General features: G+C 61.7%; 2 protein-coding genes across 3 annotated transcripts; both read left to right on the top strand.

The window, feature by feature from the left end:
- Window position 1: 1 nt before the first annotated feature.
- TMEM203 (transmembrane protein 203) lies at window positions 2-13,374 on the top strand. 2 transcript variants are annotated; one of them, XR_004031491.1, is made up of 2 exons: window positions 2-1,573; window positions 13,295-13,374. XR_004031491.1 is itself a non-coding variant. In XM_003279808.4 (1 exon), the coding sequence occupies exon 1, from the start codon at window positions 263-265 to the stop codon at window positions 671-673; it is 411 nt and encodes a 136-aa protein (XP_003279856.1). In that variant the 5' UTR covers window positions 2-262; the 3' UTR covers window positions 674-1,595. The 2 variants fall into 2 exon arrangements, 1 of the variants encoding a protein (XP_003279856.1); XM_003279808.4 differs by lacking the exon at window positions 13,295-13,374 and having other exon boundaries at window positions 2-1,595.
- On the top strand, window positions 3,606-14,379 carry TPRN (taperin). Its single transcript, XM_030818277.1, has 4 exons — window positions 3,606-6,671; window positions 13,295-13,541; window positions 13,630-13,736; window positions 13,821-14,379. Exons 1-4 carry the CDS (start codon window positions 4,839-4,841, stop codon window positions 13,881-13,883), a joined length of 2,250 nt encoding a protein of 749 aa, XP_030674137.1. The 5' UTR covers window positions 3,606-4,838; the 3' UTR covers window positions 13,884-14,379.
- The last annotated feature ends 909 nt before the right edge of the window (window positions 14,380-15,288 follow it).

The raw sequence follows: 15,288 nt of genomic DNA, 5'->3' as shown, positions 1-15,288 counted from the left end.
TGACGCACTAGGGACGCGCCCGGTGGGGGCATGGCGTCCAATCGAGGCGGGCGTCCACGGGCGGCCAGGGTTGAGTCCCGGGTCGGGGCCGGGGGATTACCGGCGCACCAGGGCCGAGGGCTGGGGCTGGCGGGGCCGCTCGCTGCCTCTCGCTCGCAGCAGCGGCGGCAGGCGCGGGCGAGGGCGAGGGCCACGGGGAGAGGAGACGCAGGCCCGCGGGTGGCACGCTCGGCCGGGCCCCGGCCCGCGCTCAACGGGCGCGATGCTCTTCTCGCTCCGGGAGCTGGTGCAGTGGCTAGGCTTCGCCACCTTCGAGATCTTCGTGCACCTGCTGGCCCTGTTGGTGTTCTCTGTGCTGCTGGCACTGCGTGTGGATGGCCTGGTCCCGGGCCTCTCCTGGTGGAACGTGTTTGTGCCTTTCTTCGCCGCTGACGGGCTCAGCACCTACTTCACCACCATCGTGTCCGTGCGCCTCTTCCAGGATGGAGAGAAGCGGCTGGCGGTGCTCCGCCTTTTCTGGGTACTCACGGTACTGAGTCTCAAGTTCGTCTTCGAGATGCTGTTGTGCCAGAAGCTGGCGGAGCAGACTCGGGAGCTCTGGTTCGGCCTCATTACGTCCCCGCTCTTCATTCTCCTACAGCTGCTCATGATCCGCGCCTGTCGGGTCAACTAGCCTCACCGAGGTGCCGGAGAGGGAGCGCTGGACGGCTAGAATGTTGACCTCGCGCCGAGGCCCTACTTGCGCCGCACCGGAGGAGAGGCTCTCTAGTCTGAAGGCACCGCCTGCTTGCGCCGAGCTGAGTGCCCGGTTTCCCTATTCCAATCCTGTTTGAAATGGTTTCTTCAGCAGGGCTTAAAAGAGCAGCCTTCGTCCTGAAAATGTATGTCCTTTTGTTTAATGCTTTGAATAGATAATCCTGAATTGAGGTCATGAGGAGGCCCCCAGGCCAGACAGTCCTGAACCCCTCTGACACTTGGAAACTGAATATAAGTAAAATGTCCAGGTGGACTCTGCGTATTTCCTGTGGATCCTGGGAAAGTGCTGTTGCACAAAGGCTGCAAAGCTGGACGCAGGAATGTCCTCCAACCAGCAGCGCTGACCTAAGAGCTGCCTGTGCCGTCTATCCAGACCAGGCTTCGGTAGATGCCTTTGTTAGATCTGTCAAATGTAAACGAGCTTGTATCTCCTTCCCTGTGCCACGAGAGAGATTGGCTTTTTATTCCAGTCTAGGCAGAGACAGAAGAATGTTGAATAAGAGCACGATTAGGATCCTGTCTGGTTATTTGTTGCCCAAGAAAAGAACTCTGCTGTCCAGGCACTGCTTGGCTTCCTATCCCAGCAAAGACTGCAGTTTTGTGGACTTCTGACCACCTTGTGGCTGGCACTCTTAGCACACCTGAGACAGATTTAAGCCTCCCTAAGAGACTGAAGAGAGGAACAGGTGTCGGATACTCATAGGCACTGAGACCTACAAATGGGAAGCTTGTGAGTGGCCCAGCTTTGTTGGCCTACGAACTTTGGTTTGATGCCAGTCAGGTGCCAAATGAGAACCTTTGCTGAGATGCAAATAAAGTAAGAGAATGTTTTCCTGAAATGAATAATGGTTGCCTGTAACCCTCAAGGGTTAAATAGGATGAATATTGAGATACCCTCTGCTACATGGTGTAACTGGTTACAGAGCTGCGGTTTTAAATGGATTGAAACCTGTGGCTAGAGCTTAGTGGATGGTGGTGGTGGGAATCACTTGTTCTGGAGAATCCCTCCTTCCTGCTTTAGGAGGTGGGTAACTCAGGCACCCCCCCGCCCCCACCCCGTGTGAAGACAACAGTCTGGGCTCATGTTAAAGACCCGTTGAATAGTTCGTGACCCCAGAGCCCATGGCTTCTTGCCGGTGTGTGGTCCTTGTTGGCACTCTGTAGAGCAGGGATCAGCAAACAAGGTCCTAAGGCCTGTTTTTGTATGACCCTTGAGCTGAGGATGGTTTTTACACCCCTAAATAATTAAAATCAAAAGCAGGCCGGGCGTGGTGGCTCACACCTGTAATCCCAGCACTTTGGGAGGCAGAGGCGGGCAGATCACAAGATCAGGAGATTGAAACCGTCCTGGCTAACATGGTGAAACCCTGTCTCTACTAAAAATACAAAAATTAGCCGGGCGTGGTGACAGGCGCCTATAGTCCCAGCTACTTGGGAGGCTGAGGCAGGAGAATGGCGTGAACCCGGGAGGTGGAGTTTGCAGTGAGCTGAGATCGCGCCACTGCACTCCTGCCTGAGCGACAGAGCGAGACTCTGTCACAGGAAAAAAAAAAAAAAAAAAGCAAAAGCAAAAGCAGAACTTGGGACAGAGAGTGAATATGACCCTCAGAGTCCAAGGTCTCTTAATTGGCACTCTTGGCCTTTGGGGCCAGAAGATTCTCTAGTGAGGATGCAGCCTGTTTCGCAGTGCTCCTGCCTCTCCTGGGTAGATGCCAGTAGCAACCTTCACTTGTGACAACCAGATGTTTATCCAGATATTGCTAAGGGCTCTGGGGAACAAAATTGTCCCTGGCAAAAACCAGTGGGCTAAAATATTTCCTGTCTGGGGCCAGATGCGGTGGCTCACACTTGTAATCCCAGCATTTTGGGAGGCTGAGGTGGGCAGATCAAGAGGTCAGGAGTTTGAGACCAGCCTGACCAACATGGTGAAACCCCGTCTCTACTAAAAATACTAAAATTAGCTGGGCATGGTGGCGCATGCCTGTAATCGCAGCTACTCAGGAGGCTGAGGCAGGAGAATTGCTTGAACCTGGGAGGCAGAGGTTGCAGTCAGCCGAGATAGCACCACTGCACTCCAGCCTGGGCGACAGAGCGAGACTCCGTCTCAAAAAAAAAAAAAAAAAAAAAAATTTCCTATCTGGCTCATTACAGAACAGGTGTGCTGACCTCTGCTCTCATGCATCAGCCTGGCCAGCGGGGTGCGGTGTCAGCCCCTGTCTGGCATGTGTGCTTAGTTGTGTAAACCATGGAGGGGCTTGCGTTGGAGGCAGCTTATCTGGTTTGTTGCACAGCTATGACAATGTTTCCGGCCTGGGATTGGCATAACTTTTGTCAAAGCCAGATTCAAGCTAAACAGCGGGAGTGAGTTTCCTCATAATGTTATTTATTTCTAGATTTTGTGTTTTGTGTGTTCCCCTGTTTTATTTTGGTAGTTCAGAATTGGGCAACCCTATTAGGGTAGAGGTGATGAACATCAGACGCTTCCTTTAGAAAGGTGATTTGAGGAGGGCCCTAAGGGAGGAGACACTTGGCTTCTGGAAGGCTGAAATGAAAGTTTATTCTGGCTGGGCCCAGTGGCTCACGCCTGTAATCCCTGCAGTTTGGGAGGACAAGGCGGGCAGATCACGAGGCCAGGAGTTCCAGACCAGCCTGGCCAAGATGGCAAAATCCCGTCTCTACTAAAAATACAAAAATTAGCCGGGCGTTGTGGCAGGCGCCTGTAACCCCAGCTACTTGGGAGGCGAAGGCAGGAGAATCGCTTGAATCCGGGAGGCGGAGGTTGCAGTAAGCAGAGATCATGCCGCTGCACTCCAGTGTGGGTGACAAGAGCAAGACTCTATCTCAAAGAAAAAGAAAAAGAAAAAGTTTATTTTCTCCAGCTTAATGGAGTGGCAGGAGAATAAGGCAAGCATTAAGCTAGCGGCTGCTGCAGACTGTCATGGGGCACAGAAGCTGAGAAGGGCATCCCCAAGTAAAAAAAAAAAACCTGTTGTGCGTCTTCGCAGAGACCCAGGTGACCTTGGTGTGGGAAACAGCAGTGTCTACTGAGCAGGCTGCTGACTGCAGGGCAGGTGATGGAAAGAAGGTGATGTCCGTGCACTCCAATTCCCCTTCTCCCCATGGCTCCAAGCGATCTTCCTATTGTCTGCAGGCTTCAAAGACGGTGGAAGCACTCCGAAGCCCTCCCTGGGGCAGAAGGGCCTTGTCAGCTGGGAGGCTGTGCCCTCAGGGTCATGGCATCTGGAGCCTTGATGGGCGGACGTGCAACCGATGGGAGAGGAGTAGCCTTAACGTGGCGGCAGAGTGGAGTGATCAGACACAGGGTCGGCCCTATGGGGCCCACCGTTACCCTGGCTTTTTTTTTTTTTTGGCTCTTAAGGCATGGGAGAGCTGTCCAAGCATGCAGGGCCCTGCCCTGGTGAGCCTGCTTGCGTGTGGCGGGAGAGGCTGCTTACTTTGTGCCTGCTCCTGCAGATGCTTTTTGGGGACCACGGATGGCAAGGTTGGGCTAAGAGGCTCCCACCTGGGCAGCCTATAAAAACTAGGGATTTCTGAGAAACTGGTTCGTTGGGGCTGCTCCGGGCTCCAGAACTGGCATTTCCAAGCCCTGCAGGCACCTGCCGGAGGTCGGAGGACCCCTGGTGAAAGCAGGGTCCGGGCCAGAGTGTGGCCTGTGCACCGTCCACGGACGCGGGTGCCTTCGGTCCTGGAACAGCCCCCTTCCTGCACCCGCGGAGGGAACAGGCGGCCTCGGTGCTGGCAGCGTGAGGAAGTCCCAAGCTCAGCCAAGGTCACTCGGGGCCCAGGGCCCAGGGGCCGCCCACCCGGCTCCCCCGAGGGACACCGGGAGCTGAGAGCGCAGAGGCGGAAGTGGGCTCTGCCAGTGAGCGGCGCGAGGGGCCGGGGTGTGTCCCTTCCCCAATGGAGGCCAGCTCCGGTGATAGGCCTTGTCCAATGAAGTCCCTTGGGAGGCGGGGTTGAGGCGAGTGTTGTCCAATCGGTAGGGTCACCTGAGGGGCCCGCCCTCCTCCCCTGCCATAGGTGGGCCTCCCGCGTGGGGCGGGGAGAGCGGGCTTCCCCCAATGGTCGGTGGCCTGGGAGGGGGCGTGGCCACGGCGCCCAGGCTCGCCGCGGCGGCGGCGGCGGCCACTCCGGCCCTCAGTCCAGCCGTCCGCGGCCGCGTTCGCAGCATGGCCGCCCTGGGGCGGCCGGGCTCGGGGCCGCGCGCTGCGGTGCCCGCTTGGAAGCGCGAGATCCTGGAGCGGAAGCGGGCCAAGCTAGCCGCGCTGGGCGGGGGCGCGGGGCCCGGGGCAGCGGAGCCCGAGCAGCGGGTGCTGGCCGAGAGCCTGGGCCCGCTGCGCGAGAACCCCTTCATGCGGCTGGAGGCCGAGCGGCGGCGCGGCGGGGGCGCGGCGGGGGCGCGGCTGCTGGAGCGGTACCGCCGCGTGCCTGGTGTGCGCGCCCTCCGCGCCGACAGCGTCCTCATCATCGAGACGGTGCCCGGATTCCCGCCCGCGCCGCCCGCTCCGGGGGCCGCGCAGATCCGCGCCGCAGAGGTGCTGGTGTACGGGGCGCCGCCCGGCCGCGTCAGCCGCCTGCTGGAGAGGTTCGACCCGCCCGCTGCGCCGCGCCGCCGCGGGAGCCCCGAGCGCGCCCGCCCCCCGCCGCCGCCGCCACCGCCCGCGCCGCCCCGGCCCCCGCCCTCGGCCCCCAGCCCGGCCGCCGCGCCCGGGCCCCGCGGTGGCGGGGCGAGCGCCGGGGCCCGGCGCAGCGACTTCCTGCAGAAGACCGGCAGCAACTCCTTCACCGTCCACCCCCGGGGTCTGCACCGCGGCGCGGGCGCCCGCCTGCTCTCCAACGGGCCCTCGGCCCCTGAGCCCCGGGCCGGCCCTGCCAACCGCCTCGCGGGCTCCCCGCCTGGGTCGGGACAGTGGAAGCCAAAGGTGGAGTCGGGGGATCCCTCCCTCCACCCGCCCTCCAGCCCCGGGACCCCGAGTGCCACTCCAGCCTCGCCCCCTGCCAGTGCCACTCCTAGCCAGCGCCAGTGCGTCTCCGCAGCCACCAGCGCCAACGACTCCTTCGAGATACGGCCGGCCCCCAAGCCAGATATGGAGACCATCCCCTCGGGGGACCTCCAGGCCCGGGCGCTGGCCAGCCTCCGCGCAAACTCTCGAAATTCCTTCATGATCATCCCCAAGAGCAAGGCCTCCGGGGCCCCTCCTCCTGAGGGGAGGCAGTCCGTGGAGCTGCCAAAGGGAGACCTGGGCCCGGCTTCCCCGAGCCAGGAGCTCGGATCCCAGTCGGTGCTTGGAGGGGATGGTGCCCCTGCCCTCGGGAAGAGCCCCCTGGAGGTCGAGGCACGGTGGGCAGTCGAGGAGGGGGCCTGTCCCAGGACAGCCACCGCCCTCGCTGACCGGGCCATCAGGTGTCAGAGGCCGTCCTCACCGCCCCCCTTCCTGCCGGCTGCTGCGGAAGAAGCTGAGCCTGCTGAAGGCCTCAGGGTTCCTGGCTTGGCCAAGAATAGCCGGGAATATGGGAGGCCGGGGCTGCCTGTCACCTTCATCGACGAGGTAGACTCAGAGGAGGTCCCCCAAGCAGCCAAACTACCCTACCCCCCGCACCCTGCCAGGCCTCTGCACTCTGCCAGGCCCGGGTGCATGGCAGAGCTTCAGCCCCGGGGCAGCAACACCTTCACAGTGGTGCCCAAGAGGAAGCCAGGGACCCTGCAGGACCAGCACTTCAGTCAGGCCAACGGGGAGCCTCGGCCACGGGAGGCCGAGGAGGAGGAGGCTAGTTGTCTCCTGGGGCCCACGCTGAAGAAGTGCTACCCCACCGTGCATGAGATCGAGGTGATTGGCGGCTACTTGGCCCTGCAGAAGTCCTGCCTCACCAAGGCTGGCTCCTCAAGAAAGAAGGTCAGTGGTGGGGGCAGGGCCACTGGCCAGGAGGGAGAGAGTGACAGCTCAGAGAACTGTGGGGGCAGCACCTGCCCTGATCCCAGGACGCTTGGCCTGGGCAAAGGATGGTTTCTACATGGACTTGAAGCGAGCTGGGGCTGGGTGGGCCGTGCCAGGTCCAGGGCCCCAGTGGAGCCCCCGACTTGGGCCGTGGGGACAGCTGGCCTGCTGTGTGCCTTTCGAGGCTGCTGCAGAGCGCCGGGGCAGACAGTGCTGTGCCCCTTGCCAGTTGTTGTGGCTCATCGGAAATTAGCTGGGTGGGTCTGTCCCTTTGTGAGTCCAGCTGAAAGAAGCAGACCTGGGCTTGTGGGCTTCTCCCTGGGCTTGGCTTTGAGGGGGTGGCCTCACATGGTCTCCTGGAGGCCCACTGCATGGGTGCCAGGCGCCACGATATGAATGGGAAGGGCCAGATGATCGGGGTTGGCTGGATCCCTGCATCACAGTCAGCCCTGGGGTACAGCCCACCAGCCAGTTGGGAGGGGGCCATCAGCTCCCCAGAAGGCACACTGGTTGGGAGCTGGGCAGGAATGCCGTGTGAGCGTCTAGCGTATGCCTGTTCTGGGCCTGGGAAGCTTGCTGGGGAGAAGGGGACTTCGGAAGCTCTGAGCCAGCCAGGCAGGGGAGTCTCCCTCTTGGCCAGTGGCCTGGAACCCTCTGGGCACAGGAAAAAGAAAATTTTCAGATTCTTCCTGGTCATTCCTGCACCTGTATTTGTTCCCCGGGGCAAATTCCAAGGGCAGCTCCACGTGACTTCCCTGTCTGCGGTGACCTGTCAGGAAGCAGGTGTACCTTCCCTGGGGACTGAGGGGGGGGCCTGGGGCACCTCTCTTGGGTCTTCCTATCCAGGCACTGCCCCAGAGCCAGTGCCAGCTAGGCTCACGCCTGAGGCGGGCTGTCCTCCAGCCTCAGTTTCCCCAGGCTGGGGATGGGACCTTGCAGGCTCCCTCAGCAGATAGGCTGCTGCCTCCCTCCATTCGCTTCCTGCCTGGGATTGGCCTTGGCATTGCGCCTCTCCCTGTGCCATCCTCCCCTCCTGGAACCAGGGCGTTGGTGCTCCTTCCGGCTCTATCTGCCGGCCCAGGCATCCGTGCTAACCCTCCCCAGGTGCTTCCAGTGGGGGCTTGGGGCTGGGTCCAGGGCCCCTCCCACTCCTGGAGCCACATGGGTCTGTCTCCCCGACCCTCGCCCGAGCATCACCCCAGCCCATCAAGGTGGGGTCGGTCTGATAGCCATTGCCTCTCTCTTCCAGCTCCTGTCTGCCTCTCCCTTTCCTGCGTCCATACCCTTGGCCCTGGCTGCTGGGTGAGGTGGGCACCTCCTGGGCTTGCCCCAGAGGTGGCAGTGGGGACAGCTTCCCCTTTGTAGAGAGAAACTGCGCCTCAGCTTGGGAGTCAGACAGGGTCATGGAGCTTGTGGGGCGAGTACTGAGTTCAGGTTCCTGTTTCTAGAGCCCCTCCCCTTAACCTGTGTGGCCATCCCTGGAAGCCTGGCTTCTTCCTGGGACTTGAGGCCGCTGCCTAGAGCATGGCCGTCTTGCCCTCAGAAGGGACAGAACTGGGCCAGGCGTGGTGGCTCACGCCTGTAATCCCAGCACTTTGGGAGGCCGAGGCGGGTGGATCACAAGGTCAGGAGTTCAAGACAAGCCTTGCCAAGATGGTGAAATCCCGTCTCAACTAAGAAAATATAAAAAAATTAGCTGGGCGTGGTGGCGGGCGCCTGTAATCCCAGCTACTCAGGAGGCTGAGGCAGGAGAATTGCTTGAACCCGGGAGGCAGAGCTTGCAGTGAGCCGAGATCGCGCCATTGCACTCCAGCCTGGGCGACAGAGTGAGACTGTCTCAAAAAAAAAAAAAAAAGCAAAGAAGGGACAGAACTGTGGGGGTCACTTGTGGCTGGGTTAGGGTCAGAAGGACAGGGTGGGGGCCGGAGGGCCAACAGGAGCAGGAAGATGCAGTGGGGGAGAGGCTGAGCCTGGGAATCAGGCCCTGGACCAGCAGGAGGGAGGAGCTCGGGCCAGCCTGAAGGGGTGGTGGTCCAGATGGATGATGCCTGGCGTGGCCAGGTGGCCCAGGCCGGGTCCTGCCAGAGCAGCATGACCTGCTGGCTGTGACTTCCTGCCTGGGTACAGGCCAGCTGCCCTGCCTGGGAAGAGCCAGAATGTCCATCAGGAGGGGACGGAGGCGTGGGGCTGCCCTGCCTTTCAGAATGGCTTGCTGGCCTCGGCACGGTGGGCTGTGGGGCAGGGCTGTCCCATGTACTCTGTGGCCCCTGGGCCAGGAGCACTCACAGGTGGGGGTGTGAGGTGCCCCTGCGGGTCCTGTGCCTGGCCTTGTTTGACCACCCTAGCCAGCCTTTTTTTATTTTTATTTTTATTTTTATTTTTATTTTTTTTTTTGAGACGGAGTCTCGCTCTGTCACCCAGGCTGGAGTGCAGTGGCGCAATCTCAGCTCACTGCAGGCTCCGCCTCCCGGGTTCACGCCATTCTCCTGCCTCAGCCTCTCTGAGTAGCTGGGACTACAGGCGCCCGCCACCACGCCCGGCTAATTTTTTTGTATTTTTAGTAGAGACGGGGTTTCACTGTGGTCTCGATCTCCTGACCTCGCGATCCGCCCGCCTCGGCCTCCCAAAGTGCTGGGATTACAAGCCTGAGCCACCGCGCCCGGCCTATTTTTTGCTTTTTTTGAGACGGAGTCTTGCTCTGTTGCCCAGGCTGGAGGGCAGTGGCAGGATCCCAGCTCAGGGCAACCTTCATCTCCCAGGGTTCAAGCAATTCTGCCTCAGCCTCTCAAGTAGCTGGGATTACAGGCACTTGCCACCCCGCCCAGCTAATTATCGTATTTTTAGTAGAGACAAGGTTTTACCATGTTGGCCAGGCTGGTCTCGAATTCCTGACCTCAGATGATCTGCCTGCCTTAGCCTCCCAAAGTGCTGGGATTACAGGAGTGAGTCACCGTGCTGGCCCTAGCCTTTGGTTGGGACCACTGGCTGTGACCCCCAGGCATGAGGGTGGAGCACAGGGATTGCAGGGCCTGGAGTCCAGCAGGACCTGACTGTGGGCTGATGGCTCACTGTGCACCTCAGCGGCTGGCGGTGCTGCTGCTTTTCCTGGGGTACAGGTGAAGGGCAGCTCTTCAGTGGAGTTGTCTGGGTGGTGGGAGTCGGTGAGGGGCCTGCCCTGGGGCTGGCTGTGCCTGCACAGGGTATGATGCCCTTGCCCGCCTCCAAGGGGTGCAGCCCTGCTCTGGGCAGTGGGGGGCTGCTGGCCTGTGTGCCGGGGGGGGCCTGCCTGGCAGGCACAGGCCCGCTTAAGTTATCCATTGGCAGAAGTGGCAGGTGCCCCGTCTTGCAGGGCTGAGCTTGGGGCAGACTGCTGTGTGCTGTTGCAGCCACGCCCGGGCTTCTTTCCTGGAGGGTGGGGCATCCATTCTCATCCTCACACCTGCCTCCCTTGAGACTCGGCGCTGTAGCCTTTCCTCTTCGTGGAGCGCCACCTGGCCTGGCTCCTACCTGTCTGGCTGCCCCTTCCCCTCCCCTCTGCCCTCCTCCCCTCCTGGCTGTCTGCCCAGCTGGAGCATGTCAGTGTCCCCAGGGCTCAGTCCTGGACACCCAGGGCCGTCCGCCCTCACCTGCTGTGCAACTTCCGCTTCCACTCCCAAGGCCTTGCTCTCTGATCCTTAGACCCAAGAGCTACCTTGACATCTGCCCTTCCTACTGACACCACCTCCCAGCCAGCACCAAGCCCCAGGCTGGGCTCCTCCCTGCCTCTACCCCTGTGCAGGGCAGATCCTGGGTGGCCAGAGGCTCTCACTGTTGTTGGCTGAGTCCCTTCTTGTCAGCTTTCCTTTCCTTCTCGCCTCTCCACCAGCTCTTCCCATAGGTGGTCTTTCTGAAGCCGGGGACCCCAGGAACTGCCTGGACCCTCCTCCCTCAGCTTTCTCATGGGCGGAGGCTGTGCATGGCACTGGGACCACACTTGACTCAGGGAGCACCCAGCCTCCTGGGAGCCTGCCGTGGACATTGCACTCGTGCAGCCTGGTCTAGGGTCTGGCCACCCGTGGGAGCCTTGGCTGGGGCTGCGTGGGGGATGGGAGGCAGGTAGCTGTGTGCAGGGAGGAGGGAGAGGCAGGGCTGGGCTCAGCTCACACCTCCGTCTGAGCAGGTTGGGGCTGGCTGCTTGGCCCTTTGTCCCGGGTGGAGGCCAGGCCCTTTGGTAACCAAAGCTAGGTGTTCACAGGCAGGGTGGGTGGAGCAAGAACAAAAGAGTCTTGAAAAGCCGGGGGGCTCTGCTGGGAGGCTGGGCTGAGCCGGGACCCACCTGCCTGCTCTCTGTTGTCTGTGCCAGGCAAAGTCCCTGATAGGCTGCGGCCAGGTGTGTGCGGTGCCAGACCCTGGCCACACCCTCTGCCCATCCTGCGTCCCGGGGTCTTCAGGCTGCCCACAGTATGAGTCATGGGGTGTCCTGTGACCCACTGACCTGTCCCCACAGTGGGAGGGGAGGGCTGTGAGGCTCAGCAGGCACCAGCCCAGCTGAGGAGACCTGGGGAAGCAGGACGTGACCAGAGCCCTGGGCCCCAGCTGAGGGCAGACAGGGGCTGCCTGTCCACCCCCCGCCCCCCACCGCCTGGCCAGGCTGTACCAGGCTCAGGGCCCATGTGCACCCAGCCCCCGCAGCCCCCCTGCTGGGACCGGTCATGTGCACGAGCGAGGGCACTAATCCCGCGGCCCTGGCAGCCAGCCCTTCTGTGTTCTCAGCCGTGGGGGCTGGGCCTGGAGGCCTTCGGGGTCATCTGGGTTAGCTCCATGTATCCAGGGCGACTGGAAACCCCATTTGCTGCTGGACTTTGGGGCTCTGGGAGACCTCTGGCCCACCAGCCCTGTCCTGCCTTGAGCACCTCCACCTGGGGTATCTGTCCCAAAGCATGAGTCTGGGAGGGCTGGGTGACCCCATCCCCAAGTGGGCTGGCAGTGGGTGGGTGCCTGTGGGGTCTGTCCCAGCCTCTCCCTGCCTGGCCTCCTGTGGGATGAGCGTTGGAGGGCCAGGTGGGCCTAGCCACAGGCAGGGCAGTTAAGGGACAGGAGTGGGTGCCTTTCTCCTTGTTTTGTCTGACCCAGGTGGTCTCCCCCTCCCCCACTCATCCATGCAGACGGTTGGGGTGCCGAGGCCTAGGGTAAGGATGCAAGCAGGCAGCTGAGTTGCCCAGCAGGCCTCTGTGTGAGCTGTGCTGAGAGGGGAAGCTGGCGGTTTGGGCACAAAGGATGGCCCCCCAGCTGTGGGAGGTTGGGGTATTCGTGGTGAGAAGGGACCCAAGGGTGCGCTTGGCTGTGTGGGCCGTGTGGCCGCTGCGGGAGAGGGCATGATGGCAAGAGTGCGTGCCCTCGGCCCTGTCCTGGCAGCCCTGTGTGGCCTCCTCGGCTGCCTCCTGAGAGGCTGTCTCATCCTACTGTGCCTGGCTGTGTGGTTCTCTGCCTGGGGCCTGGCTCCTGCCTCCGGGTCCTTCTAGGGGAGGAGGAGGAACTTGAGCTGCTGGTGTCCTGTGCCCAGGAAGAGTTTAATATTTCGAGCTCTGGCCGGGCTGCTTCCATCTGCTGCAGGCGGGGGCCGCTCATATTCATTAGGGACCCCTGGGGCCGGGCTGAGTGCAGCTGAGCGGTGGGAGCTCGGCTGTTGTGGGGAGCTTAGCCCCATGCAAGCCCCGGTCAGGGGGAGGTGGAGAGTCCTGACCATTGGTCCCCACTGCCCCCATTACTCCTGGGAACCAGCAGCCCTGCCTGGGCTTCAAGGCCACTGGGAGAAGGAAAGAATTTGCTCAGATGTGAAATCCTGCAGCCTACGAAGTGTGGATGGAGGACGAGGGCCAGAGGGGCAGCAGGGTGAGGAAGGGGTCACTGCTGGGGTCTCTGGCACCCAGGCTCAGTGGAGGCGGCCCCCCACTCTGCACAGCCTCAGGCCAACTCTCAACTATGTTAGGTGGGTGATGGTGCCTGGGGCTACCGCCTGGCCTTGACACCTCACAGAGGCCCTTGTCCGCAGTGGGGGGTCCGTGCTCTGCTGGATTGTCCAGGCATCCAGTAAGCCAGGACATGAACTTGGCTTTAGAGAGAGGCCCCAGACACCAGCAGGAGCTGCCTGGAGCCTAGAGTGCAAGGCCCCTGAGGGGACGGCCTCTGTTCCACCCTGTTCCTGCTCTAGAGCTGCTTGGTGGGAGGGGATGTGTCCACCCCAGTTTCCCCCCAGCTGGCGCTCTGCCCAGACAGCAGAGCAGGAGGGGCCTGAGATGGTAGCTGTAGGAGCTGGTCTAGAGGCTTCTGGGGACCCAACGGCTTTGGGCTCCTGGTCCTGGTCAGAGTTTGGTCCCTGGCTGGAATGGGGAAGGGAAGTTGGCCCCCAGGGTAGAGGGGATGGATGCCTGCAGGGTCCAGCTGGAGAGGTCTTTGCCCCCCTCCTGGAGCCCCCGGAACGGTTGATGGTGTGTCTGGTGCCCCACTTGGGTCAGCCTCATCCTGAGGGCTGAACCTGAGCCCCTGGCATCGCTGTGCCCATGTGGGCCGCCACCCCTCATTCACGTGACTCTCACTCCCAGATGAAGATCTCCTTCAACGACAAAAGCCTGCAGACCACATTTGAGTACCCTTCCGAGAGCTCGCTAGCACAGGAGGAAGAGGTGGACCAGCAGGAGGAGGAGGAGGAGGAGGAAGAGGAAGAGGAAGAGGAAGAGGAGGAAGAGGGATCCAGCTCAGAGGAGAAGCCCTTTGCACTCTTCCTGCCCCGGGCCACGTTTGTGAGCGGCGTGAGACCCGATAGCTCTCGGCTGCCAGAGGGTAGCTCAGGTGAGTGCCCACCTAGGGGGACAGGCAGCCTAGGAGGGGTGGAGCCTGGTCTGTGTCCACATGTCTGCGTGTGCACCTCCGTTCACAGGCCTGTCCAGCTACACCCCGAAGCACTCTGTGGCCTTCAGCAAGTGGCAGGAGCAGGCGCTGGAGCAGGCCCCGAGGGAGGCAGAGCCCCCGCCCGTGGAGGCCATGGTGAGCTGCGGGGGAGTGGAGCGCTGGGGGGAGTCTGACACCTGGGCGAGCCCGTGTGTCCACCTTCTGTCCTCTCACTTTCAGCTCACACCCGCCAGTCAGAATGACCTCTCAGACTTCCGCAGTGAGCCCGCCCTGTATTTCTGAGCCCAGCACTGCCAGGACCAAGGCTGAGCCCAGCTGTGGGAGTCCCAGAAGCTGGGCAGTAGCCAGGGACTACTGCACCCGCTTCTGCCTTGTTTGGCCTCACTGTATCCCACCCACCCCTCCTGGCCCTGGAAGCAGCTAGGGTGCCTCCTGCCATCGGGGCCAGGTCTGGGTCTCACTCCCTGGGCCTGGTTTGGGAGGGTCCAAGCAGGGAGTGGGGTGGGGAACTGCCTGTGGGTGAGGGCCAGGGGCCTGCTGGGTGGTAGCCATCTGCGACCCGGCAGGGGGCTGTGCAGATTCTGCACCTGGCCGTTCCCTGTGCTGTCTCCTCAGCCTGCCTCCCAGCGGCCATGGGGTGTCTGGGGTGAAGGGCTATCCCAGCTACTTGTCCTCTGCAGGACCCTAAGCCCCTGCCCGCAGCCCATATGCCCTCTGTGATGAGTGGCGTCTTTCCTCCCTCTGATGATGGACTCAATAAACAGCACTGGACAAGGCTGCTGGTGTCCCCACGGCATGGTTCTTGGCTGAGAAGGGAGCAGGGGCAGGTCTCTGCAGGAAGAGGCCACATGGGGTACAGTGGGCCCCAGCTTGCACGTCTGTGCCAGGGTGTTTGGGAGGTGACCCCGATCTGGTACCCCCACTCCTTCATGTCCCAGTGGCCAAGGCTCTGACCTCCCAACTTCCATGGCCTGTTAACCTGTTGCTCCTCCACCCCAGCCTCCCAGAGCTGGCACTGTGGGAGGTAGGATGCCAGGCCTGCTGTCAGAGGCCTAGACTTCAGGTGGGAGGGTGAGAGTGTTGCAGCTGTTGGGCCTGAAGTGGCTTCTCTGAGGGGCCCAGAGCCTGGGGAGGGACCAAGGGAAGGGCAGCATGAGGGCAGCACAGGGGACGGTGTCTTCTGCTGGGCTTGGCGTGCCCCCTGACCCACAGGATGAGGCAGGTGGGGAGCAGTGCCTGCCTTGGGCAGCCGGAGCTGGGGCTGTTTACAACCCATTGAACCCAAGTGCCATTTCTTCCCTGGAGAATCAAACTTAAGAGCAAAGAGATGCTGTCTGGCCAGACTCTGGCAGAAGGAGAGTTTGGTGTATTTCCCTGGTGGGGTTGGGCCCAGCTCTTTTCTGGACCCTCTGGATCAACACATGCCTCCCAAATCGGCCCAGTCCTCGGGCAGTGCTTGGTTGCTGCAGGGACAGGACAGAGGCCCCAGGGCACATGGAAGGATGGAAGTGGCCAGTGCTTGGTGTGCGGCCAGGGAAAGGGGGGCAGCAGGACCTGGTGGCAGCAGTGGTGTCATCAGGCCAAGCAGAACTTGCAACTGAGGAACCGGCGGGGGTGGGGGGTGTGAAGCCCCCCAGTCCTTGCTGAGAGGGACCTGAGTCTGAGGCAGCTGCTGGATATGCTTGGC

This window comes from Nomascus leucogenys, chromosome 8, assembly GCF_006542625.1.
Source record: "Nomascus leucogenys isolate Asia chromosome 8, Asia_NLE_v1, whole genome shotgun sequence".
In the NCBI taxonomy this organism is placed as follows: Eukaryota; Metazoa; Chordata; class Mammalia; order Primates; family Hylobatidae; genus Nomascus; species Nomascus leucogenys.
The sequence above is the reverse complement of the archived record's forward strand: the minus strand, read 5'-3'. Positions and strand labels throughout refer to the sequence as shown.

Excerpts from the sequence above, each read along its gene's own strand:
- TMEM203 (XM_003279808.4), top strand. The coding sequence starts at position 263 with ATGCTCTTCTCGCTCCGGGAGCTGGTGCAGTGGCTAGGCTTCGCCACC.
- TPRN (XM_030818277.1), top strand. The coding sequence starts at position 4,839 with ATGGTCGGTGGCCTGGGAGGGGGCGTGGCCACGGCGCCCAGGCTCGCC. Across the intron at positions 6,672-13,294 it reads CTGGCTCCTCAAGAAAGAAG|ATGAAGATCTCCTTCAACGA; the intron begins GTCAGTGGTGGG and ends TCTCACTCCCAG. Across the intron at positions 13,542-13,629 it reads GCTGCCAGAGGGTAGCTCAG|GCCTGTCCAGCTACACCCCG; the intron begins GTGAGTGCCCAC and ends CTCCGTTCACAG.